Consider the following 24,988-nt stretch of genomic DNA (forward strand, 5'->3'; position numbering starts at 1 on the left):
CATACCAAGTTTTATTGTATAAAACGTACAAGCAAGTATTGAAATATTTGGCATGCACTCTATATAAACATATCTATGTAAAATTTTGAAAAGGTAAAATATAGAAAGGAGTTTAAAGAATGTACACAAAGTAAAGTCACATAAAGTTGCTGTGCATAGATTGCTGCAGTTGGAAGTTGAACACGAATTCGTTGAATTGCATCGTGACAAACGATTTCGATACTTTTGCACTGCGAGTTTATGTAGAAGAGTTAGGACGTGAAATGTGTGAAATTATGAGATGTAAGGAAATATATGCATGTTATTCTTTCCGCTTCAGCATCTTTTTGAGATCTTTACTTGTGTGAAGTTACGTTGGATAGAAGGATCTACTTTTTCTCTCTTATTTCCAATAATACGCGCTCAGTTTACTATATCCGTACTTCAGAATTTTCTGCGCAAATTCGTTTTCTCTCCCCTCCCTTCTAAATTGGCAGTATCCACTGCTTCGTCGCGACGCAACGTTGATTAGAGGACAATAGGGAGGCGGGGTGTAGGTTATCTCAGCCGGCCGTAAAAGATGCCTAGCTGGTGGAGCGGCAGCCGTAATTACGCGGAAGCGCGCGGCGCTGAAGGTTTGCAATGCGGATTCCCTCACAAAGTTCATGCAGGACGCTGCAAGGGGAACGCTTCCGGTTCTAATGCCGCGGAAAGAGTTTGTACTTGCATCTGCGGAAAACAAATCCACGTATAATTCTACATGCGCTGCCAGCAGCACCGGCTATTTCAGCCAGGAAAAGTGTCTGAGAAAGAAGTTGCACCACCAACTTCAAAAGGACCGAATTCAAATCGGATGGACGTCAAGAGTGAAGGTGTTCGAGAAGGCATGGGAGTATAAGAACCCGCAGAAAACCTATGCTTTACTGAAACAGTATTACGGTAAGACGAAAAGATGTTCTCCATTCCTCAACAGCGTCTGTGCTGTGGCTGTCGGTGAAACAAGCCTTCCAATTTGGAGGGATCACCTCAATTCCTTGTTGAAACGGCAAGCACCTTCAGTCCCACAACTAGTGAACTCTCAAAGACCGACATTCATCGCGCTCAATGTCGGAGGTTCTGGATTGTGTCTGAGTTTGTTCTGCCTAGGCAGCGCAGGAGCCACAATGAAAGTTTGACCTACTTAGTTGTGCATGAATGTCCTTCCATCATAGTCTTAGCCTTCGGTGTGTTTTGCTTTACAGTTTTGAAGCACAAAATTTCGATTTTTTTTAAACTGGATACCTTCATTTGATTTCACCTGAGTAAGCAATCCAGATTCCGTTCATCGCGCTCAACGAAGAACCACCGATGGGTTCGGAGGTTCTGGTTTGTATCCAAAAAATGTGGAATGGAACATCGCGGAGACGATGGAGTTAGAGTATAAGTGCTCATATATTTTCCTTCGTCTGGATTTGGTGAGATGACAAAGATCATACGTTTTGTATGGCTCGAAAAAAGGACACTTGATTCGTGGAGGCACACTATCATAATCCCTCCTCACAAGATATAATCCGTCACAAACCCTAGAAACTCGCGACGTGCAAGCTGGTTTTCATCATGGCCTATGTACGACTGACCAGGTGTTCATGGTTAGAAGAATGATTGAAATCAGGTAGCGGTATTTGAAACCAAAGGAGTTAGCAATTCTGGACTTTGAAGCCGCCTTCGACTCTCCTCATCGAGGCCGTCTTCTCAACGCGCTTTGCGCTGATGAAATAACAAGAAGGTTCATTCACTTACTCGATGACATATATCAACGAACAACCACTATATTTCGAACACAGCCGGACGTACAACACCGTTTGAAGTGGTAACTGGAGTAAGACAAGGGGCAGTTGCAGGACCATTCATATTCAATTTCGCCATCGGCGACATTATGCCAAGAACAGTAGATCAGTGTCCTGCCGACATCGTCTTACCACCATCAGGGTGCCCCTTGACTGATCTCGAGTACGCCGACGATGTTGATATATTCGCAGAAAGCAGTGCAAAATTTCAAAATGTTGTCAATCGAAGCAGGCTGTGGTATATGGACTATGTCTACGCCTTGATGAGTGCAAACAGACGTGGATCTCTTTGAGACTACGATCGAGAATCAGGGTGAGCGGACAACGGATCGAACTCTTTGAAGAGTTGTGTTTCCTGAGCTGCATGATGAAGAACAACGGCAGGTACAAGAAGCGTATTTAGCAAAGACCAACTAAGGCCACTTCTGCATTCACTCCTTAACGAAATGCTTGAGGTCGACCCCCATCACCAACGAAGCCAAGCTGCGCGTCTTCCTATTTGGAATTTGGCCCATTATGATGTAGGGATCAGCAACTTGAGCAGCACCGTCTGGAGTGATGGTGAGCCTTGATTGCAAGGAAAGGTAGCTGCCTAGGCGGCTCATTGTTCATTTAGGGCTAAAGAACGCCATAATGAAAAACTTTACGCGAAAAATCGATGTTGTGCAACAGCGGATGACACGTGGAAGGTATCAACATCTTGCACCGCAATCGAAAGTGGCCACAGAGAATCTCCTCCGTTTTTCACATACATATAATGCGGATTTAAGCAAATCGTTCAACGGGTTTTGAGGAGTTTGTCGAATTCAAGCTGGAAGAGGCCACCTTGCTTCGAAAACGGAAACTGTGGACTGAGGCTGTGAAAGAGGACTTGAGGACACTCGGTGTGGATTGGCAGTTCAGGCGAGTAGGGTTTCGCTGGACATGGAATAGCGACGAATGGATTGATTCCGTGCAAGCCCTCGCAGAAGATCGAGAAGGTTGGGCAGAGCTATGCTGAAGGACGGCTCAGCTCGGCGAATATGCGGGTAGTCGCGTCAGGCGATGGCAGCAGCGCGCCGATTAAAAGCATCACCCCACGAATCTGGGGTGGTAAGGATTTGAAGTGGAGTATTCGTGTACAGGGTCGTAGATTAATGAGAGTTGGGTGATTCTGTCCATTTCTTGGTAATCGGCGTAAAAAAACGGCCCGGAAGATGCCGGGTGTGCACAAGGCTGGCCCGAACCAACCGAACTCGTTTTTGAAAGTAGTGCGCCGGAACGCTCGAAGCCGTATCTTCTTGTAAAAAAGATAAGATACGGCGTTTTTTACGAATACTCCACCTGAAATTCATACCACCTCAGATTCGTGGGGTGATGCATTTATGTGAAACCAAGCAACTCACCCAGAAGCGCATAATATAATTACTTTTCGAAAAAAAATTTATCACTGCTCATCTTCGTTAAACCGCTAAACTGATATTGCACTGTGTTTTGCTTAAATTCCTTCCTTTTCTTCTTTACGACACTTCACTTCTCTTCTTCCTTCACTTCTTCATCTTCTTTTGGTTTTTTTTTTGGTTTCTTGATCTCGAACAGAACGATTTCATGTTTAAGATAAAAGGACAGCCAAAATATCTACAGATTTCAATTTTTCAATTTTTGATCTATTGCAATCCTTTCCTTCTCACTTCTCCTTTCATCACGTCTTCTTCAAAACTTTTTTCTCATTCTCCATCTTGTCGTTTCCGCCGTTTTTTCACCTTTTTGTCATTCACACACCAATTTCTGCCTCATACACCTGATTCTTGTTTCGTACTTCACATATTTAAAACTACCTGGTCTAGAAAAGACCCGTTCATAAGGATTAAGGGCCTAAAACATAGAATCCTGAGAAAACAGCAAGATCCAAAACGCAGGACCTGAAATATGCCGCTCTCATTCATTGTACAACGGGAAGCAACCAATCAAATCTTTAGAATTCGAATGATACACTCAATATGTGTAAGATGTTACAGAGATCGCGCTCAATTTCTCAGTGCCTCTTCTCTCGCGATTACGGATAGTTTGCTTGTACTCTGATTAATTTTAAAACAGTCTGCGCGAGCACAAAAATGAAGTCTCCAAGTGCGTTTCAAAAGCATACAGAGGTGCCTCACGTAAAGAACCTTGACGAGCTTAGCAGCAGTTCAGTTTTCTCTTAGTTCTTCCATTTTTTAGACTGTTGTATGAGTTCTCGTTTACCTCAGGAAACGTTCCTAAAACCTGCAGCGAGTAAGTTGTAGTATTTCTACTATTTCTTCGTCCACTAACTCCTCTATTAGCTGCTGCTTTAAATATCTGTCCCTTTCACTGCATGTATTTTTGGTGTGCAAAACTTCTTATGCACAAAGACGCATTCATGTAGTGCTGGATAGATCAATGATGACCACTGAAAAGGTATTTGATGCATAGGGAATTTTCTCATGAACACCACGTTTACGTTGAACTTGGCAAAAATTGATGGCAAATAAATGTTGTTCAGAAAATCTTTATTGCTCAACGAGCTCCTTCATATTCTGTTTATTATCCTGCAATCCTCCAACCATAGTATCCGAGGAATCCACCAACGATCCCTTCAAAACCATAGTAATTTGATAACGTCGAACTAAACAAAAAACAAATATTGAAAAGTGGTTGAAGTCTTACCACCGATGCCTGCCGCAAGTCCTGAAATTTTGAGTGACATTAAACTATCTAGTCAGCAGGATAAAGGGTAAAGTTTATGGCGTTAATCAATCTGCTTGGGATGTGCCCCTCGATGTCAGTGTTTTTATCATCCCAGACAAGTCTGGTACCAATTTGTCGACCCCAGAGGGACGAAAGGCTTGGTGAGCACTCGGGCGGGTCCGAACCTCCGATCGATCGTGCAGGAGGTGGAACCTCTAACCGCTACACAACACACACTCTATTTAGTCAATAGAATCAAGGGAAATTAATGTCAAATTTCCTCACCAAGTGCAAGCGGTGGAACTACTTTGTGTTTTTTCATACCAACGCTCTTCCTTGCTTCTTCCTTTGTTTCGTTTCCTGTGAACTCACATTTATTAGTGGAAGGAAAAGCTTTAATAGTAAGTGTGTCTCAAAAACTCATTACTTTGCCCTGGAGCCACTCACCTTTAACAAATCCTTTCCGTCAGTAATAGTAGCAAATGCTTTTACTCACCCTCAGCGCCGGTGTCAAAATTGTCGGTAGTCCAGGTTTTGTTGAGCGAGAACACATCAACAACAAGGAGAAGTGAAAGCAGCAGAACGACTTTCATACTACCTACCAACTTTGAAAATATATCGTTCACAAGGGCTTTAATAGTTCCAATCATCCAGCTCCACCTCTCCATTGATCAAACTTGATTCAATGTGTTCCATTTTCAAATGAGGAAATACGACATTTGCATTTAGTAGGTTGTGCTAATGGATTGTTCCATTATACAACAGTTTTAGCAAAACTAGATGGGCTTAACACTTTGGTTTATGCTCCAAAACATTGCCACTGTTGAATAGCCGTAAAATTACAGCTTAATCAAAAACATTAAATATTAATATTGAAAAGCTGTGGTTTTTCAGCTATTCAACAGTAGCAATGTTTTGGTACATTTCCAAATGTAGAAGTTCGACGTTTGCAATTAGTAGATTGTACTAATGGATTGTTTCATTATGCAACACCTTTATCAAAACTAGATGGGCTTAACACATTGATTTTTGCGCCAAAACATTACCGCTGTTGAATAGCTGGGAAACCACACCTCCTTTATGTTTTTGATTTTTTTTTTCAAGCAGACATCCAAAGTTTTTGACATTCACGTTTCCCTTTTTCATTCTAGAACCGCCGTTGTTCCATCAGTTTAACCACCAAATAAACTTTCCTTTCTAGTAGTTGTCTACTAATTTCACCACAACTTCATTCTAATAAATTAACAACTTGATCTAAAGCTACATTCGACTATCGGTATATTATAGGAAACGCAAGAGTTGTTTCACATAGAGGTCGGGGCTCCGCCTGCTCCAAACCCATTCGCGTGCCTTTCGTTAGGTTTCTCATCACTTTGAAGAGAGGCTCACGAGCTGACGCGTATTCCTAAACACATATTATTAGTTGTTGAACAGTAAGCGACGAAAATTATGTATAATATCCATATATATATATATATATATATATATCCATCGCTGCTATATCGCCCATCTCGCACACTTTCAATCTCTCTACTTACTACCGAGTACAATCCATCTTGCTGCGAGCGACGTCCTAGAGAAATATGAAAATTGGGATTAGGCTAACTGCGCCGCAAACTGGACATTCATTCACAGCAACACTAGAAGCATAAAAATACCACTTGAACACAAAAAAAAACACGAAGTATAAGAAGAAAACTAACTTGCGATTGACATCCATTATGTAGTTCGGAAATACATTCGGAGAGCAAAGAAAATTGTTCAACTAACTTGATTAAGAACAATCTCTGATAATGACTTCCTTGCAGTCTCACATGAAACAATGCTGTTCCTTCAGATGGCGGGGTGTAAAGAGGCGTTCTTTTAACACCACTAGGCATAAGGTATACTCGATGTATTGAGGGATCAACAAACGTTTGCGTGGACACACCTATTGGCTCATGTGCTTTATTAGGAAGAGTGTAGTGCTAATAGGTCTTCTTAGAGATTTCTAACATCAACAAGGATTGAGCTTACATATAAGCTTATGGAAGACCGGCAGTGCCCTCAGTGAGATATAATATAGAAACGTCGCAGTACACATCAAGCTTCCCCTCCAGAGCATACAATGGTTTGCATGTTCATATAGACGCGACAAAAAAGGATGACAGAAGGTACACCAAGCGATGTGAAACGAAGTGTAAAGAAGAAGAAAAATGAATGAAATTACAATATCAGATGTAATCGCGTGCATTGAAGGAGAAGACTTATATTTGAGGAACAAGCCATGAAAAAGAGCGTATATGCAGACGAACACAAACAACATACAGAAGATAAATATATGGACACATAAAATAAAAAAAATCCACGAGAAATAAAACTTACCTGTCCAGCCCAGGAAGGTTTGAAGTTCGTAGAACTCAAAATCAGAAAATATTATTTTTTTCATGTCGTAGAGTGCGCGCAGTGTGTGTAGCTACACAACACATAATATATTCGACGTCATCCACTTCCGCTTTATAATGCTCGCCCTACCATGGCACCTTACTTTCATGAAAACCATTTTGTATTTCTACCTTCTACTTCCTCCGTTTCTTCTCATTTGATAAGGAAGTGCGTGCGAGAGAGTAGTAAGGTTTCAGCTGCTAAATGTTTTCATTAGATTGCGTGTAGATGTGAACATTCATACGAAAAAGTCTGAAAGAAAAGATGATGATGACGATTATTCGTGATGGGTCCATTATATTACACTCTTTATATTTAAAAGTTTCACATTTTCTAGACATTTGAATTCACATAAGCTGGTATATAATGTAATATTATATGGTATTATATAATATAATAATATGGTTAATATTATAGGTATATAATATGGCATCATATCATGATGTTGGGTAGCAAGTCTGTTTTTTTTGCTTTGTTTTGTAGTTAGTTTTGTTTTTTCTTTTCGAGTCGAGAGCACCTTACACATAAGATTTCGTGAATTTCTCGAAAATTGAAGACTCACAGAAATATTTGGAGAATAACGTTGCGCTACTTCTACTGAATTGTCACTTTGGTCTGTGATTTTTAAAAAGGGATTTTCCTATTAAAATCGTTGCAGTGGAAGGACTTTGGACTGAAAGCTTGTGTTTTTCTTCCACAACTAATTTTGATAGAGAAGATACCAGCTTTCTTAGTATTCCTTTTAAGAAAAAAAATCAAATTTGTTCCTAATTTTTTCCAAATCCTCAGATTTCATATGTACTTCCCAGCTAACGAGTGGAGGTCCCGTCCATTCCTTGGGAACATCATCCTCAACTGGTAGCTGTAGTCAACTCTGTATTCCCGAAATGAACATTGATCTGAATTTAGGTCTGAATCGAGTTCATGCGTAGAAAGAGTCTGCTTCACAGCAAGTTGTGTTTAAGCCATATTCAATTTTGAGTGATATTTAGGATTTTACCCACCCTGTCGCTAGAACTTGTATGGTTATGCATCTCTGAATGATTTCATGTGGAACTGAGGGAAAATGTATTTGTGGGGAGGTAAGCGCTCAGTGGCGCCCTTATTTCTCGAGCCTCTAACTTACTTTTTTCTCTTAGTAACGTTAGGTCACATATCATGGATCCTCTAAGATTAATGCTTAGAGCTTAGGGTTCTGACTGATTTAATTATTTAAATCGAGAAATTAAGGTGGCCCACTAAGTGGGCCCCAACTACATTTCACCCTGGAACTGTGTTAGCTAAGGAGATTCCTTTGTTTCATTACATTCCATTTGATGTTGTTGTGGTTTTTGATATTTATATGTGATTTTTAGGCGTATAGGCTTTTGTGGAGGGGAGCATACACATCAAATACATGAGGATGTCATGAGACTTCTCCAGACGAAGAAGTCGTACACATCTCAAGGTTTTGTTCTGTTTCATCTTTCTGCTTTCTTCTACTGTTTTTTCATAAACACCATCGAGATATCCAAGAGATACGTTAGACGGACTTTTTAACGTTGGGGCTGCTGCTTTGTGTGTGTCCATGGTGACAACGAGAGAAGCTCTTTATGTAATGCGTCGTGAACGTATACGAGCTGTGAGAAAACATATCCAGAAATATGTAAAATGAGTCTATTTTTTTTTTACTTTTTCCTTTTTGAAAAGGAAAACTTCTAGCACTACTAGAGGAACAAAACTGAAGGAAAACAGCTGTCCTAGGTGATAACAGCAAGTCAGTTTTAACGCTGGCCGAAAGAGCGGATTGTTCGAATTTTGTTTTGTGAATTTTTCTGGTCACGGATTTCGAAGTGATCAGTGTGGGTGTCTACTCTTTCAACATTTCGTTTTGTTTCTCAACTCTAGTTGGAGTTTGACAACATTTTTTTTTATATTGACTCTTCTCCTTTGATGAAGTTGGTCTCGTTTACTTATCACGTATCGCATACTGAAGGAAAAACATTGCAGACTAAGTTGCGGTTCCGAATTTGGTTTTTCTACCAAAAGGGTTTTCTATCAAAAGAAGGGATCAGCATGAAATTCACTATTCACTCTGGGAAAGAAAGAAGATCGGTGTGTTCCTCTATGCTTTCAAATGCGAAAATATCGTAGGTGGACATATAAATCCCTACTAAAGTGTCTTCTTTCAGACACCATCTCAAAACTCTTGATGAAAAAGGATAACGGCTCACCAGGAAAGGGGGAATCGCCGGGAGCTTCATATACGCGAGAAGAATGAGCTGATCAAGACTGTGAAGCAACTGGACGTCTTTAAAGATGTTAACGTTCCTTTGAAAGCTAGTTATCATGAAGTTAAGCTGTTTTTTTTTTTGAAGTGTGTCAAGTGACTGTACGATGTATTTGTTTACGATTACTTTCTATCACTTTAAACAAGCCGTTTACTCAGTTGTGTATTCCTCAATCTTGATGTGATTCTTTTATTGATGTTGTCCGACCATCTCAACCGAAATTTTCTGATCTTTTATAAAGTCTAGGTGGCCCAACTTCAGTACATGCTTATCATGCTAATGATGTAGTGTTCTAGTAACTATTAGTATCATTGTAGATCAAATTTTTTCATAGTCTGGTTCTATTTTTTAAAATAAATTATTACTCGGACAGTGAAGGTTACGAACACAAATTACCAAGTGGATGAAACTTGTATTGAAGGTTACGTCTGCAGATGGAGTTTGAAGCCCTGATTATTTGAAGGAATTCTACAAAAAGTGAAGTTCAGAGCCCATATTTTGGTGCCATGTCGTGATATTTTTGTTTTTCACGTGATAGTAATTGGCACAACGTTGTGAATGGATCACGACTTTGAAGTAAACTACCATAGAAATAATAATATTCTCAGTTGTAGTTTCTCTACAGTAGTTAAGAATCTGCTATTTATAGCCCTGTATTTAAGGTAGATCAGTGCTTTTAGCTTTTTTTTACTGCGTATTCTTCCGATATGCTGGCAGATACGTTGAAATTCGCTGATCTCTGTGTTCTTCTATCGAAACTACGCGATGTGAAAGGTGCTAGTGCGCCGGTTATGCGGAAGAAACTTTTCGAAAAGTTCGTAGCCACTTGTGCAGATAAGTGTGCGAACGGAGAGGATCCTGACGCTGCATTTCACCCGGTATGCTTTCAAAGAATAATACTCTTTTCTTAAGATAAGGTTGCACAACATCAGCTATCTTGTTTATCCAAACCACGAAAAAAAAAAATCGTTGTTAAATGCGTGAAGGCTGAAACTTCCTTACTTTTCTTATTATTTTCCTTATTGTTGGTTCTATAGCGTTAAACACATCCTAGCTTGCGTAGCTAGGTTGAAATTATAGTGATGAGGGCTCTTCGGTTTCCAAACGTAGAAGGTTTTATTGATAGAAATAAAAGTGTTTTGACTCTTCAAATATTCCAGACCAACTGTATTTTTGGACTCGAATATTTACTGTGTTAAAAATTTCTTTAGGACTACCAAACAGCGTGGGGATGATTTCAACAAATATTTCGAATGCCTCGAAGGTAATGCGCGTGGTTAAAGATTCGGTAAAACATGATAGAAAATTTGGGCTTTCCTTGTCGTTTGACAATATATTGTTAGTGAACGTAATGTTTATTTACACACCATGGTGAATGTTCTGAAACTCCAGCCTCTCCTGAACTTCAGTAGACTAGTGATTGGTTTGCTAATTAAGATTAATTGCTCAAAATTGAATAAGTAGAGTCATTCAAGCTAAAAGTAATGAGAGCATTGACATGAAGTAAAATATAAAAATACTGGTATGATCTCGCTACTACTACTGCTATGTTGATCTACGGGTCGGTATGGATGGCATCCTGTGAATCTAACGTAATATCGTACTCTGATTCTAGTTCGGTTCGGTTTTTTACCCTATCGCCAAGGCAGTCAAAGTGAAATTGTTTGTATATCAATATATTTCAATTTTTCTGTAGATTGCATAAAAACACGTCGACAATATACTCTTAAATAGATATTTTCTCCTTATATTGTGCATATTTCAGGTCCTTCGCCTTGTCCTTAGTAAATTTGACACAAGAAGTTTGAATATCAAAGAGGTGAGATTTCTGATTGGTGGGCACCGTCGGTGCTCCTTGTGTTCTCAGTTACTAAGAAGATTCATATTGATTGTTATTGATTTTTGAGCCCACTTTCAGAAAAAATTGGTCGATCGTGTTTGTAAAGCTTTGGCTGTGTCATCAACAGACATTCGTGGAGCTAATGTATCGGTAACGTATTTCGTTTAATATGGGGAAAGCTTAATATTCTTTCAAGTTAAGAATGCAACGAAAGTATGCGACATTCTGGCAGCGGAAGTTTCGTCTCGAATTGCACCGGATGATTTTGAACATCTGTCGATAGCGCATATCAATGAGAAATTGGATCACATGAGTGAAAGCTCTGGTGGGATCATTTATCGGCTTGCTATTTGCTTTCATATTTTCTTTTTTTTTCTCATCTAGAAATTGTATATTCATTCAGACTAGATGAGAAATCTGTAATAGAACCTTCTCTAGGCATTGGAGTATCTAAGATACCTTTGCGTCACCGTTTAAAACTTTAAATTTGAACTGTGCACAACACAAATTTGTGGTGTTGTGAGTCCAACTGCTCTTCTCAGATTGTAATAATTTTTTTCAGAAGTTGAAGATCTCCAGTTTCTTTTCACCAACTGTTCCAAAGATGAGCTATTCTGGTTGTTCAATATTATGATAAAAAATGTTGAAGTAAGCGTTTCTTTAATTTGTTTCCTTCTATTTTGGTCACTTTTTCGGTTTTATATCCAAAGATGAAACAATGTCTAGTCAACAATTGGAGTGGCAAGAAATGTGATTTTATCCTGGCTTGGACCAGAAGCTGTAACTCGATGGAATGCAGCACGTGACCTGTCAGAAGTTGCCGACACTTCAATAGATGGTGAGCCGCGACTCGGCGCCAATTTCCGACCGATGCTGCTGGCGAGATTGCCGAAAGAGGGCTGGTGGGAAGTGGTTGGTGAGAACATCTCGATAACATTTCTCTCAAATGTATGTATATTTCCAGATAAAAGAAAATTGTGGCGATGAGTTCTTCGTAGAAACAAAATACGATGGGGAACACGTGCTTTTGCATAAGATTGCTCGCGATCAATACAAGTGGTATACCAGAAATGGTAAAGACTTCACGAAGGTTCCTTCATTTCTTTTTTTACTAGAAAAAGTATTACGTAAGAGAAAATTCTGCTATTTTTTTTTCAGGATTACGGCGGCTCGTCTTCACTAACAGACTTAGTTTCTGGAAGAATTCATCCATTTTTTCGGTCGACAGTCACTGATTGTATTCTTGATTGCGAGCTGATGTTGTGGGACAAGAAACTGAAGAAACTCTGTAAGGCAGAGAGGTAGAGAGTGAGATTTGTGAGTGTCAGGACCGCACAGGAAGAGGTGGCAGAGTTTGCCAGTAGAATTCATAAATTTTGAAGAAGTAATTTGGTTTTATAGTATTGCCAGACATGTGCACAGAGAAACAGAAAGATGAAAAGAAATATCAGTTGTTAGAGTTTGGCATTAGAAGTAACAGTTCTTCCTTATTTAGCCTATTATTCACTTATGTGTCTCAAGATTTGTAATTCTTTAACTCAGGGAATCTCTAATAATTACTTTTGTTCTGACCATTAGCACTATCTTGTTGATCTTACCGTTGCAGTGCTGAGAATATTTTTAATCCATCCCTGTTCATCTCCAGCTGCATAAGTGGCTGCGCTCGAAGCGGTACGGTGCAAATAGAAGCAAATACGAAAAGCCATCAACATGTTTTTTCCGCTGTAAAGTACCATGTAGCTGCTTTAGTGAGATGCGCGCTGTAACTGAAAGTCGGATTGTGTGGATTTATGCTATGGAAATGCAAAGAGTGCTTCAGATCATCGCTTTGTACATGTATCCGCTGGGACCCCACAACAGAGCTTGAAAGATCCTTATTTCCAGGTGAAAAAGAGCGTGAGCAGATTAAGGTTCACTGTGTGATAGTGACGGAAAATCATCTGACAGAGCACTTAAGGTTGGAGTGAATGTGTTCAGGAGATAAGAGGGAACCCGTTGCCACATTGCATGCTTTTTTAATGCTTATAACTTGTTGCCACAGCGCACGCTTTTACGCATAGCCTGGCGCAGCTTGCATCCTCAAAGTAGGTGGTTATATACCACACGGTAACACGAAATAATGTAGTGATGCACAATGAAAGGTATGCACGGTATAAACCATTCGTTCTAAAAACCAACATACCCGATTGGTATTTCTTTATCGGAATAGCCGGTAATAACAAGATCGGAATATTGTGTACTACTTTCTTAAGCTGAACCAAGATTGTTATTGATCTTTATTCGGCACGTTTGGCGTGTGCCTTCTTAGAGCCTGGAAAAATCAAGACACGTGTATCTACCCCTCAAACGCCTCGTCACCAACAAGATATGATTTAGCAAACAGATTATTTAAAAGCAACGTCAGAAAACAGACCAGCGCTCACCTTGTAGCACGAATCGTGATGTTGCGGACCACCAGTTGTGGAGTTGTAGTATTAACTAGTAACGATGCCCCCGCCTCTGACCGAGGTCAAAACCCGAAGGTCCTGTATGGCGCCGTGTTGGTGATGTTTTTTTTGTTATTTTGTGTTTTTATGTTAGGGGTGTGTTTGTTTTGCCGGGTGCTCTGCGCAACATAGTGTTTCTTTTATCCAGGTGTTGGGGCACCGCTTTGGGCTGCTGTTGGGTGGTGTGCTTGGTCAAGATCGGAATAACTTGTATTAATCCTTTGATGAATCCTGAGGTTAGCAAGGCAGTATATTTGAAATACACGCTTGGGATTACTTTGGAGTAATAAATGTTATTACCTGGCTCTATATGCGGCCCCTGTTGTCGATTGGTGACGCTGGGTCTTGAAGTCTTCCCATGCCGCCACTAGTCTCGTCCTGTTACCGTAGCACCTTGTTATTTTCAAAATTGCGTGCGACTTTCACCGCAACAAACAGCAGCTGATTTCAGAACGCTTATTCAAAATTGGAGGAACTAATTCTCCTTGTTCGGCTAACCACCGAATGCCTCGGGTGCGCAGTTCGACCTCACTGTCAATCAATTTATAAACACATACAAATAGCAATGGGTCTCAAAACATAGCATAACACACAAAAATAAAACACGTTTCACTATTTTACTGGAAGATTTATGTGCCCACAGGCAAACTAGAAATGAAATAGACTAAGCACAAACTCATAAAGTAGCTTTGACGCGCCGCATTATTGGCTCCGGAATCGCCAGCGTCTTTTTCCTCGTCCTCTTTTTGGGAGATTGAGTTCTTGTTGTGCGATTTGTTATTGCTTACTGGCGCAGGCGCACGAACTCGACGCAGCAGAACCCATTTCACAACTTTTTTTGCTGGAGTATTTGTGTGACCACAGACAAAATAACAAACAAACAGGCTAAGCATAGACTCATGAAATAGGCTTGATTTGACGCATTATTGACTGCGGACTCAGCAGCGTCGCTATTCTTGTCTATTGCGAACCTCTAGTCGGAAGAGTATAAACTTCCTTTGTGGTTCGTAGAGAAGGAAATGAACATGCTCCTTGTCGTAGACATGATGTTTTTACACGAGTAGTTTAGGAGGCTATGCACCTCATTTGAAGCTACTCGTTATTGGTGTAATGTAGTGCTCTTCATTATTCCTACTTGACAGCATGGGAGGTAAAATAGGAGCTGTTATTCGCATCCTAGGCATTTTTCAGGCTTAGTACAACTATCTGATTTATTAGGACGACGATAACATGTGTTCTCCTGCAAACAAAGAAAGAAGTTGGCTGCAACACTCTCTATTCCTTTTTTAGGATAATTCACATTTGAGGCAGCTTCTGCATTTATTTTTGTTCTAATCGTTACAATGTACAAAGAAGTTTTATGAAGGAAGGCAGTTCACGATATTCATCCTCAGCATTGATTTTCCTCTCTGACGACGTTGAATATTTTTCATAAGAATAACGTTGGTACGCATTTCGTTCCACCTCCTTCATCATATTGATATTTTTGGAAGAATTATGTTTCAGTCTCAATAGGTCCCAATTTGCCAGCAATGTTCATCGTTGCAGTCCGGGTGAAGTTAGCGACGGTTCCAACCCAATAAGAATCGCCTACTCCATTGCGTCGCATTGAACACAACCGCTTACTCAGCCACACCGATGCTCAGCCATAGTTGGGTCAAAACGACATGAAGCACGATGCAGTTGCGTAAGCAGTTGCGCTCGAAGCGACGCGGTGGAAATAGCGATTGGAATCGGGGTGGGACCGAACTGTAGCAATGGACGCTGGTAGCAAGAGTCCTCACACGATCCTAACCGTTGCGCTCCGTCGCACCGCTTCGAGCGCAACCGCTTACGGAACTGCACCGAGTTTCATGTCTGTTTGACTCTACTATAGTTTTGACCCGACTGTAATCTGTACTATTGTGCTGTAATTGTGGGTATGGCACATAACCATATCTGTTTCACCCTGGGAATGACATATATGTTGAAACACGACGATTTTTTCCGAGAGAAGAAGAGAAGATTTGTAAAAAAAAAGGTCTTCCTGAAAAAAAAACCTTGTTAACAAGACACACGCATTGTAGGTCGTCGTCAGTTCAAATCACAAAACTCTGAGCACCGGAGTCACTCTTTTCGTCATATCGATCCAAGCGACAATGTTCAACTTGGTGGATCGTTATTATATCTTATTAAAATTTGCTGTAATTGAGCTCTTCCGTTCCAGCGGTAGTTATCTTTGATCTGCTCTATCTAAATGGAAAATCTATCATGAATGCACCACTTCATCAACGTATCCGTGCGTTAGATGCGGCTATACTGAAGGATAACTCACCTATTGACACAATAGCAGTGGCGCCGAGAAAAACTGTTAGCACAAAGTATGGCAGTGCTTGATAATTTTTTTTAGTCAGGATTGCTCCGCGATGCATTTTATTAAATATTGTCAATTTTAAGAGAGGAAGTGGAGGAATTGTATTCGAAGGCATTAGGTTCCGGTGAAGAAGGGATTGTTGTGAAGCGAAAAGATGTCACATATCAACCGGGGACCAGGTTTCTTCTACATTTTCGATATTGATGCATATAAAAAACTCCTTAAGGTTTTTTTTCTTATATTTGTAGCAATATAGTAAGTGACATAATTTTTTAAGCCATTTTTATCCAATCTTGAATTTCACATTCTCAACGCGTTTATTTAGCGATGCCTTTCCAACGCAATGGGTCTCAAGAAAGAATTTGTTATAGTATTAAGTTCTGTTTTGTGTCAAGCTTGTATACCCCTGTTATACAAGTAATATGGGCACTCGAATTGTTGTGTTTTACCGCATATGTATCTTTTCTCACTTTTCCCTGTCGTACTTGCGGTTTGGTTAATTCGCGGGGAATCCAGTCCCCCCCGCCCCTGGTCCAACGGTTTTTTTTAAAGACAAAACAACCCCCCCCCCCCCTTTTTTTTTTTTTTCTTAAAAAAGGGGGGCGCCCTTTTTTTCCTTCCATCCCGAAGGAAGAAAAAAAAATCCCCCCCCCCCCCCCCTTTAAAAAAAAAAAACTAACAACAACCCCCCAATTAAACTTTCAATAACACACACCCCCTTTTTTTTCTTTTTTCCCAGGGCCCCGAGGTTTCTGAGATAAAGGAAAAAAGAAAAAAAAGGGGAAGGGGAAGGAGGGAAGGAAGGAAGGGGGGGGTTTTTTTTTTTTTTTTTTCTTCTTCAACCTTTTTAATCCCCCTTAACCCCCTCTCCCCCCAGCTCGGGGGTGTTTCCCCCGTGCGTGTGGGCGTTGTTGTTGTTGGCGTGTGGGGCTCGATCCTGTGGACATCGTCTTTTGAAGATTCGCTCAGACCGATGCATCCTGTTTCGGCGAATTCGGTGTCGTTCGCTTGGCTGTGTGGTGTTTCGTACGATGTCTGAAGCGCAATGGTGTGCTGCCGACCATCGTTTCTCCTGGTCCCTTCCAACTTTCGCATTGCGTTCTCGAGGGTGGCTGTGAATATTTTGGGTGGATTGTATCACCCGTCGACCCCTCTTCCGTCATGATGATATTCTTGTAGATGGCGAGATTCCGGTCGTGAAGTTACTGTACAACTCTCGAAGCACCTTTATGTACTGAGTGGGAACGCCTTGGTTGTCCAAGGCTTCCACGACCGCTTCCGTCTCAACTGAGTCAAGGCCTTCTTCAAGTCGATGAAGTGAGACAGGCGGCATCTTGTACTCTCGTGATACCTCGATGGTCTCGAAACAGTGTGATATGGTCGATCGTGCTGAATCCTTTTCGAAACCCTGCTTGCTCGCATGGTTGTCCTCATCCAAGACCTTTTCAATCCTATTAAGGATCACTCTTGGAGAGCTTGTAGATGACGGACGTAAGCAGATTGGGCGATAGTTGCCGATGTCTGTGGATCTCCTTTTCAGCAACACGGTCTTGCTGGTCTCACTGTTTGGGGCCTTGCATTCCGACAGGTAACGTGTGAGATCCTCGCCAGGGTGTTGATGGTACTGGCGGAAGGTTCTTCGGTGTTCTGGTTTTATTCTGTCGGGACCGGCTGCTGTACGATTTCTCACCGACATGATAGCATGTCGTATTTCGGACGGGAGAACCGCTGGAATGACATGTCCATCTCCCTCAGATGGTGAGGAGGCAAGTGGGCACGGCTGTCGAAGAGATCGGTAGAAGTCGTAGATGATTTTCTCCATTCCCCTTCTCGATGCAATGGTTGTTCCCTTCGGGTTCCGGGGCTGTCCCTTGTCTTGCGACTGGCGAAGTTCGGCGGGCTAGCGGATGTTTTTCCGCCTCTGCTGCTTCGCCAGCACTTCTGCTCTTTCTTTAGGTCTTTCTTTTCGCCTCTCGCAAAGCCTTGCGAGCTCGGACGTGAGCTCTTGGTTCCCTGCGGCTCGTGCTGCTCCACGCTGGCGTATCAGTCAAGAGTTTCAGGACGGCGTCTTTGGTTGTTTTATACTCTCAGCCTTCTTCGCGCAGTATGAAGGTGTTTGACAAGCCGGTCGTATTCCTCGTCGATGTTGTCCATTGCGGAATCTTCCCAAAGCCGGCTAACGTAGCGAAGAGATCCCAGTTGATGGTAGTTCTGGGATTTCTCTTGCTGAACTTGGCGGCTTTCTCTGCTCTCCGCGTGAAGAAATCTTCCTCGGGGAGGCGATGGTCCGATCCCGTATAGAACTTTGGTCAACAGCGACATCCGTCAGGCAGAACCTTTTATTGACGATGATGTGGTCTATCTCATTACGGTCCCTCCACCGGGTGACTCCCGTCCAGCGTAGAGAGGAGGGCTTCTGGAATTGCGAGTTCCCATGGATGGTCTTAGTCGTCATGATGAACGCGGAGAGCCTCTCCCCTGGTCATTCCATTGTAGGCCGTGGGTCCCGATGTGAAGTTCCTCCGGCGTTCTTCTTGGGCCACTTTGGCGTTGAGTCGCCAATTATGACCTTGTAAGGCATGATCTTCTCGGTAGAACTTCTCCGGTCCATATGAAAGCTTCGACTTCTTCTTCTTCGTAGCTTGATGTTGGAGCGTAAGCGACGAAGATAGTCAAGCCGGTGTGGGACCACATCTCTCTCCGCAGACGTCCGATTCGGGTCGTGAGTTGTTCGAAGAGTCGATGTTCTGTGCCATACTCGTGTTGACGAGGACGCCAACTCCACCAACCCTCTACGTCGCATGTTCCTAGACAGTTCTTCTCCGTTTCAAATACAGCGTTGAGAGAGTGACGTCGTCTCGTTCGGTCGTCCGATGACGTCGTACTTGTCTTCTTGGCTTGCACCATCAGATCTTCGATGGCCGCTTCCGATGCAAGCGTGCGTGCGTTATAAGTACGATCGTCTCCTAGTCCTTTTCCGTTTCGGTAGCCTACTGACTCTGCACCCCGTCCTACCTGGCGCTACCGTACCGGCTTTCACCGAGTCGGAGACTCTTTTCTATTACTGTTTTTTGCTGAAATTTAAAACCCACGGGCAGGTTGCAAGCCTCTAGTCCCATGGGTTTTGGGGAACTTCCGTTCTCCCAGAGTGGACATGTGGAGCTTATTTGTTGGAGGCGACTCCAAACCGCCTCCTTGCCCTCCCAGTCATTGATTGGGTTTTGGCCGGACCGACGTGCGGGTCGATTTTCGGTGTCCTGGCACGGAAGGGAGTCCATCCCGAATCCACCTGCGTCTCTGGGCAAGCACAAGGTCGCTTTTGGTCCGCGGTTAGCCCCCTATCCGCCACCTGGGGACGCGCCACGTAGCCTCGCGACTAACCGGCTGTGATCCCTCTAGTGAGGGAGATCCGTGGCGTGCGGGAGATAGTCGTAGTAATAGGGCATAAATTTTGTATTAGTACATAAATTTTATCAGACACGGTACTGTAGCGTTTCTGTTGGACGCAGTACGTGTACGGCTCTGATATCAATATTGTATTTTGTTAAAGAATGACGAAAAACGGCTGGTTCAAGCTAAAGGCATATCTCGGTGATAACGAATTGGATTTGGCTGTAGTTGGTATTGACAAAGGAAAAGACGGACGAGTCGCTTACCAGCTGGCGGTACGGGATGGTATGTGTTTCTCTTTCTATTTTTTTATTCACATTCTTTTTGTGATATTTCATGATGCGGTGATGATTTGAAGGGATCCAATTGATATTAGTACGCAACAAGCGAGTCTTTGAAAGAAAAAAAAAACCAGGAAATCCTTCAAGAATTCGGGCTAAAGTGTTGTATTCAACTTTGATTCCACATAATTTCATAATGTTGTGGTTCAATTTCATTAAGGATTTTTTTTTCATGGTTTTTTTCTTAACTCTTGCGGGGAATCCCTTTTTTCGGACGTACGTGGTACTCGTTTCGAATTCACCTAAAATCTGGATGAAAATGTTTGTTAGTGGTTGTTCTAGCTTATTTCTTTTCGTTCGAGGGCCTAACGACAGCTTTCTATGGTAGGATCGCTTTTCTTCTGAATGTCTTCAGAATTGTTTTTTGTTTTAGGAGAAAAATATCAGACAATTGCCAATTGTGCGTCTGGTCTAAGCAATGTGGATCGGGATTACATCTTTGATTTATCTACACGAGCTGACGGACCACTATTAAAGGTTCGTTTAGCTGGTTTTTGTAGTTGTTATCTTTATTATAGGTTTTCATTGCATAATTATCTACTATTAAAACTATAACTTCATGCATTTGGTATCTCTGAGTGATTACATGTGAGTGTTCACAGTAGCTAGGTTACTACGCCTTTACTACGGAAACTTAATGATGCTTTTCAATTACCTGTTAATGGCTTCTATCGATCTTCTACCGATCGATTTTCCTGGATTTCCGTTATGAGCGTCCATATTGGACTTCCATACTAGAATTTCTTATCCTCGGATTCTGAAATCTGTTGATGGATTCAGGAACCCCCTTCGGTTTTGCGTAGCTGGCAACTCACTGATCCAAAAGGAGGATTCATCAGGAGGGAACATTGGATAGTGAGTTTAACCTTAGAGTATTTTGCTGTTGGAAGCTATCATGTTGATTTTTTTAATCGGTACTACCCTACCTTACTTTTGTTGCTGTAGAAATCTCTCCAGGTCGTCGAAATGACAGCTGCAGGTGTTCGGGATGGGAAATTCATAGATCCAGTCATGAGAAGAATCCGTTACGATAAAGATGTTGAGGAAGTGGACACGCTGCAAACATTTAAAGATTATGAACAAGTAAGCTAAATTTGTTTCTTCTTTGCAGGTTTTCTCGTTGCCGCATGATGTTTTGAGGGTTTTTTTGTGCTTCCAGATCCTCTTGAACAGCAAGCTGTCGGACAAAAGTCCTGCAAAGGAAAAACCACGAAAGGTGACGAAAAGGATGATTGTAGAAGGAAGTGGGTTTTTATTTCAAATAATTCGTTGGTTGGAACTTAATTCTCTAATTCCCATAAGAAATTTGTTTCTTTTTTCTGCCGTTCATCCATTGCCCTACTGTAGTTTATGAACTTCGGCTTTACTTCGAATAGTTCTAAGTTAAATTCGATGTTAAACCAGTTGAAATAGTCTAAAACTTAATTGAAGACCATATAAATTAAATTGTCAGGTCTAAGAATATCCCCTAGGTCTGTCCAATTTCCAGAAGAATCTCAAAACCTTAAGCTTTATCGATATTAGCGTTTTGCAGGGCTAAGGTCTGTTACTTCAGGAAGAATGACCTTGTTCAGGGGAATATAATATCAGCGCTGTAATTTATTCTTCACAACAAATTTTCACTATGTAGACCTAAAGCATTAGCTATGAGGCTACCTAAGCGCATCGTAGAAGTTTACTAGTATATATTGACTAAAGAAAAATTCTCTGCCATAGTAATTTTTGGACGTGAGCCTACAAATGTTCCCTTGAACTAAATTCTTCAGGTGCTGTACCGGAAGTTGATGCTAAACAGATTCGAACCGATTCTCCTTTGGTTGGTCGAACAATCTGCGTCCTGTACGGAACAGATGAACGACTAAGAAAACACCTAATGGAAGTTCTTAAGACCTTCGGTGCCAATGTGGTAGCAAATCCGGGCGAGTCTTCCAAGAGTTTCAAACTTGCTTTCTTTGGGGGAAGATTTTCTTATTTTTCAGTGGCAGACATGAGCTTAGTTGTGGCTACAACCGACAAACATCCGAAGACCAGAGCTCAGGTTGAAGCGGCTGAAACTACGGTACTACGTTCGAAATGGGTGTTAAGATGTGAGGAGGAGGGTCACGTAGTGCCATGGTGAGTGATTTGTTTTCAAAATAATCGTTTGTGATTTCTTTTTTCTTTGGTCTTTGATGTTGGCGTCAGGAGTGTGACGCTTTTAGTATCTGTGGAAGATATGGACCCACAAAAAGTCATCCGATAATTGTATGGAATCTTTAACGGTTAATTTGATCGTTGTTAATCTTTAAATGGCGAGAGATAGTAGTTTTATGATGTTTGACAACAATAATAATGTGAATAAGCGCTGTGGTGTAGAAATTTCTCTCGAACGGTTGCGATCTAATTTGTAATGCTATGATTGAGGGGAAGGGAGCTAATTAAGTAGATCAAAGGAGTTAATCTTGATGTGATAACATTATGTGCTTCTATTAATTTACTTGTTTGAAAGCACCCTTAGTCCCATAAATAGAAACAAGAAAGAGCAGAGCTAACTAGAATTTCGCTTTAGCTTTGTAAAAAAAACAATCGGTAAAAGTAATAGAAAAGAATTTCGTTAAAAACTACGTAATGTTTTTCCTTCTACAACAAAATTCGCTTTCTTTTGCACATTTCTGTGGTGGATTGACAGGTTATTCTATTGATACAAAAAGTGAGAAATCGTGCTTTTAAAATTTCTCTCTCTTTATCCCCCCCATTGATCCCTTTTCTATATTTTCTTTTTCCTATGGATACTCCCCTCAGATACAGATTCCAGAACTCGTCGTGATCCAAAAGAAGTAGCGACAGTTGTTAGTTATTGTTGCTACGCGTAAATCAAATGTGACCCGCTCGTGGGGCCAATAGCGATTATCTTTACGACGTGTATATCGTAGACATATATCGCGTCGTTTTAGCATTTGCTGATCAGATAGTGAGTGAGGAAACGGAGCTTTTCATGTGCTCTCATTAACCAAAGAAGATCAGCTTGGGTTCGATTGATCCTGAGTACTGAAAATGGCAGTTATCTTTTTGGGAGCTATTCATATTTGGTACATATATTCCATCCGGATGAATGAGAACGGAAAACTATCAATTTAGCAACGAATATTGGGTGTTTTTTTGTTCCAAGGACTCCAAGGAGCGCCTACTGCCGTGGATATATTTATGTATTTATAATATTTATATTTCTTTTAAGATATTCATCACACATTCATTTATTTCGATTACTATAGACGTGTAGTAATGAATTCAGTTAACAGAGTAAGAATGTTTATTGTTGATTATTTGGTAGAAAAAAAAAACATCCGCAAGTTCGTGTAGTCATGCTCTGGGGAAATAAGCAGAAGTAAAATCTAAATAATAAAGTAAGCTGATAAAATCTAGAATAAAATGCGTGTAACCGCTTCTTTTTTGTAATCTCGAAGATTTGGAGGTTATTAACTAGTGAATAATTATGTAAATGATCGAACAAGCACATGTTTTGACTAATCTAACTTCTTCTCTTTTAAAAATTGTAATTATTTGGCCGAAAAAATAATTTCCTGGTTGCTGCTTGTTCTAAAAAGCGTTTTAGCCTAGGCTTAGTCTTTCGAACTTCGTTTATCCATCATAGTGTTCCTTGAACGAATTAATTTCTTGTTTACTTGTAGCTTACATTTATGGGAAATGAAAAGTGCCGGAAGCTAATTTCCTTGCGACGAACCAGGTAATTTCACGCAAACCAGGCACTCTGTAAGGAAAAAAGCCTTTTATTCTTTTTGTACAGTACGACAGGTACCTTCGGTAACGAACATATTTCTTCACTTTGGCGACCGGATCGGGAATGCTCGGAAGCTTTGGTTTTCATTTTTGCCCCGAAGTTGAGACCAACTTATGATTTTTTTTAGTAGTCTATCCGTGAGGAATCCGCGAATCGCTGTAGCAAATTGCTGAAGGGTGACCACTGAAATTTTAATAGATCCGTATAAGAGATAGGATTTAAGTGATTGCGCTGTCTCAATCTACAAATTTACAGACGAGAGACGACTTTAAATCGCTTCATACAAGCACTTATTCCGAAGCTGTAGACTCTCGGAAGCTATCGGAAACGAATTCTGGCGGTAAGCGCGAAGAAGAAAGCGCTAGTGACGAAGAATTGAAATAGTTTGTCATAACGCTGATGATATCTCCTTATTTCTACTAAAAATTTATTTTAAAATGTCAAGCATCATCTTTGGACCCCGCTTTTTTAAAAAAGTAGCCGATAAAAAAGGGGAGAGGATTCTAGATACAGGAATGGATTGAGTTTCTCCAGCCAAAGAAAAGCGTCAATTCGTTAGGTATTCAATCAAAAATCAGGCTTCGAGCGTAGCAGTAACGTCACATTAGAAACTTGTTGGTCCCCAGTTCGTTGTCGTTGTTCAACACCCGTCGAGCCCACGAACTCGCAAATCTTCTTTGGCTGCTCGCCGTGTGACACATGGTGCGCTCGACGAGAGATTTATGTATTTGCTAGTTGGCCTTCATACGAAACTCTCAAAGCCCCCTGGCCATTTCTCAGCCTATGCCATCGATTTTGACTGTGACCTGTTAGGCGTTTTGATATATGGTGCACTGATAGCAGTGGAGGTTGTTTTGTCGTAACAACAAGGATTCTGTAAGAGTACGGTACCTATAGGATGCGTACACGAATTAATCTAATGATTAGATCATGATGGATGGTTAATCATGATGGAGCTGACAGTAACAACAATGAAATACAGTAATAAGTTATTGGGAAAATAATTCTTTTGGTTTCTGATTTAGATTTTTTTATATTTTTGAAGATATTTTGGAAGATTTTTTTTTCAGATTTTTCGAATTAAATCATTTTGTTTGTTATACGGAAATTTCTTCAAAGTAAATATTTTCCCGTTAAGGATACATTTTTAACTGCATACACATAAATACATCGATTATGCAGATGTCGAAATAATTTTAACTCTTGGATTTCTGTTGGAACTCTGGGAGTATAGTGATGGTTCTTTGTGAAAAAAAAATAGCGTAATTCAACATTTGATTTGCCGTATCGTTGCAGGACCGCTGAGGAAGTATTGAACGAAGTTGAGGGAGGATTTTGTATAGTGTAGAGCTTTTTATTGTCCTTAAGCGTTCCTTGTACTCGCTGCACTAATTGATAATGTAATAAAAAAAACGAACTAAAATTGTCCGGTAGAGAGTTTTATGAATGTATAGAAACTTTGCTGAAACAATACTCGTTGTTCTTAATTTTAGAATCTTCTTATTTTGTTCCCCGGCGTGCCGGCTTTCAGGTTTTTTTCTTTTCTTTTTCATTTTCGAATATATCTTTCTCTTTCTATTTTCTACTATTCTTAGCACTCTCATAACAAAATC

At 40.9% G+C, this 24,988-nt stretch overlaps 8 protein-coding genes across 9 annotated transcripts; 4 read left to right on the forward strand and 4 right to left on the reverse strand.

The window, feature by feature from the left end:
* Positions 1–644: 644 nt before the first annotated feature.
* RB195_012247 (uncharacterized protein) lies at positions 645–1,154 on the forward strand (the record flags this gene model as incomplete). The annotated part of the gene is made up of 1 exon (XM_064194019.1): positions 645–1,154. The coding sequence occupies one exon, from the start codon at positions 645–647 to the stop codon at positions 1,152–1,154; it is 510 nt and encodes a 169-aa protein (XP_064051602.1).
* A 1,097-nt stretch (positions 1,155–2,251) lies between these two features.
* RB195_012248 (uncharacterized protein) lies at positions 2,252–2,805 on the forward strand (the record flags this gene model as incomplete). Its single annotated transcript, XM_064194020.1, has 2 exons — positions 2,252–2,366; positions 2,576–2,805. 2 exons carry the CDS (start codon positions 2,252–2,254, stop codon positions 2,803–2,805), a joined length of 345 nt encoding a protein of 114 aa, XP_064051603.1.
* Positions 2,806–4,349: 1,544 nt separating this feature from the next.
* On the reverse strand, positions 4,350–5,086 carry RB195_012249 (uncharacterized protein; the record flags this gene model as incomplete). Its single annotated transcript, XM_064194021.1, has 4 exons — positions 4,350–4,399; positions 4,473–4,493; positions 4,779–4,853; positions 4,990–5,086. The coding sequence occupies 4 exons, from the start codon at positions 5,084–5,086 to the stop codon at positions 4,350–4,352; spliced, it is 243 nt and encodes an 80-aa protein (XP_064051604.1).
* Positions 5,087–5,763: 677 nt separating this feature from the next.
* Positions 5,764–6,213, reverse strand: RB195_012250 (uncharacterized protein; the record flags this gene model as incomplete). Its single annotated transcript, XM_064194022.1, has 4 exons — positions 5,764–5,898; positions 6,032–6,052; positions 6,100–6,133; positions 6,197–6,213. 4 exons carry the CDS (start codon positions 6,211–6,213, stop codon positions 5,764–5,766), a joined length of 207 nt encoding a protein of 68 aa, XP_064051605.1.
* Positions 6,214–7,957: 1,744 nt separating this feature from the next.
* On the forward strand, positions 7,958–9,109 carry RB195_012251 (uncharacterized protein; the record flags this gene model as incomplete). The annotated part of the gene is made up of 5 exons (XM_064194023.1): positions 7,958–7,999; positions 8,273–8,286; positions 8,340–8,364; positions 8,907–9,011; positions 9,089–9,109. 5 exons carry the CDS (start codon positions 7,958–7,960, stop codon positions 9,107–9,109), a joined length of 207 nt encoding a protein of 68 aa, XP_064051606.1.
* Positions 9,110–9,894: 785 nt separating this feature from the next.
* RB195_012252 (uncharacterized protein) lies at positions 9,895–24,723 on the forward strand (the record flags this gene model as incomplete). Of its 2 annotated transcripts, none has more annotated exons than XM_064194024.1 (19): positions 9,895–10,065; positions 10,953–11,006; positions 11,106–11,177; positions 11,229–11,352; positions 11,590–11,675; positions 11,754–11,939; positions 11,992–12,117; positions 12,186–12,315; positions 15,580–15,663; positions 15,720–15,873; positions 15,950–16,045; positions 19,417–19,541; positions 19,971–20,074; positions 20,378–20,452; positions 20,555–20,680; positions 20,757–20,841; positions 21,364–21,516; positions 21,577–21,712; positions 24,672–24,723. In XM_064194024.1, 19 exons carry the CDS (start codon positions 9,895–9,897, stop codon positions 24,721–24,723), a joined length of 2,139 nt encoding a protein of 712 aa, XP_064051607.1. The 2 variants fall into 2 exon arrangements, with proteins under 2 accessions (XP_064051607.1, XP_064051608.1); XM_064194025.1 differs by having other exon boundaries at positions 11,106–11,171.
* RB195_012253 (uncharacterized protein) lies at positions 17,026–17,688 on the reverse strand (the record flags this gene model as incomplete). Its single annotated transcript, XM_064194026.1, has 1 exon — positions 17,026–17,688. The coding sequence occupies one exon, from the start codon at positions 17,686–17,688 to the stop codon at positions 17,026–17,028; it is 663 nt and encodes a 220-aa protein (XP_064051609.1).
* RB195_012254 (uncharacterized protein) lies at positions 18,311–19,144 on the reverse strand (the record flags this gene model as incomplete). Its single annotated transcript, XM_064194027.1, has 3 exons — positions 18,311–18,507; positions 18,656–18,865; positions 18,955–19,144. The coding sequence occupies 3 exons, from the start codon at positions 19,142–19,144 to the stop codon at positions 18,311–18,313; spliced, it is 597 nt and encodes a 198-aa protein (XP_064051610.1).
* Positions 24,724–24,988: the final 265 nt, after the last annotated feature.

This window comes from Necator americanus, chromosome III (assembly GCF_031761385.1).
Source record: "Necator americanus strain Aroian chromosome III, whole genome shotgun sequence".
In the NCBI taxonomy this organism is placed as follows: Eukaryota; Metazoa; Nematoda; class Chromadorea; order Rhabditida; family Ancylostomatidae; genus Necator; species Necator americanus.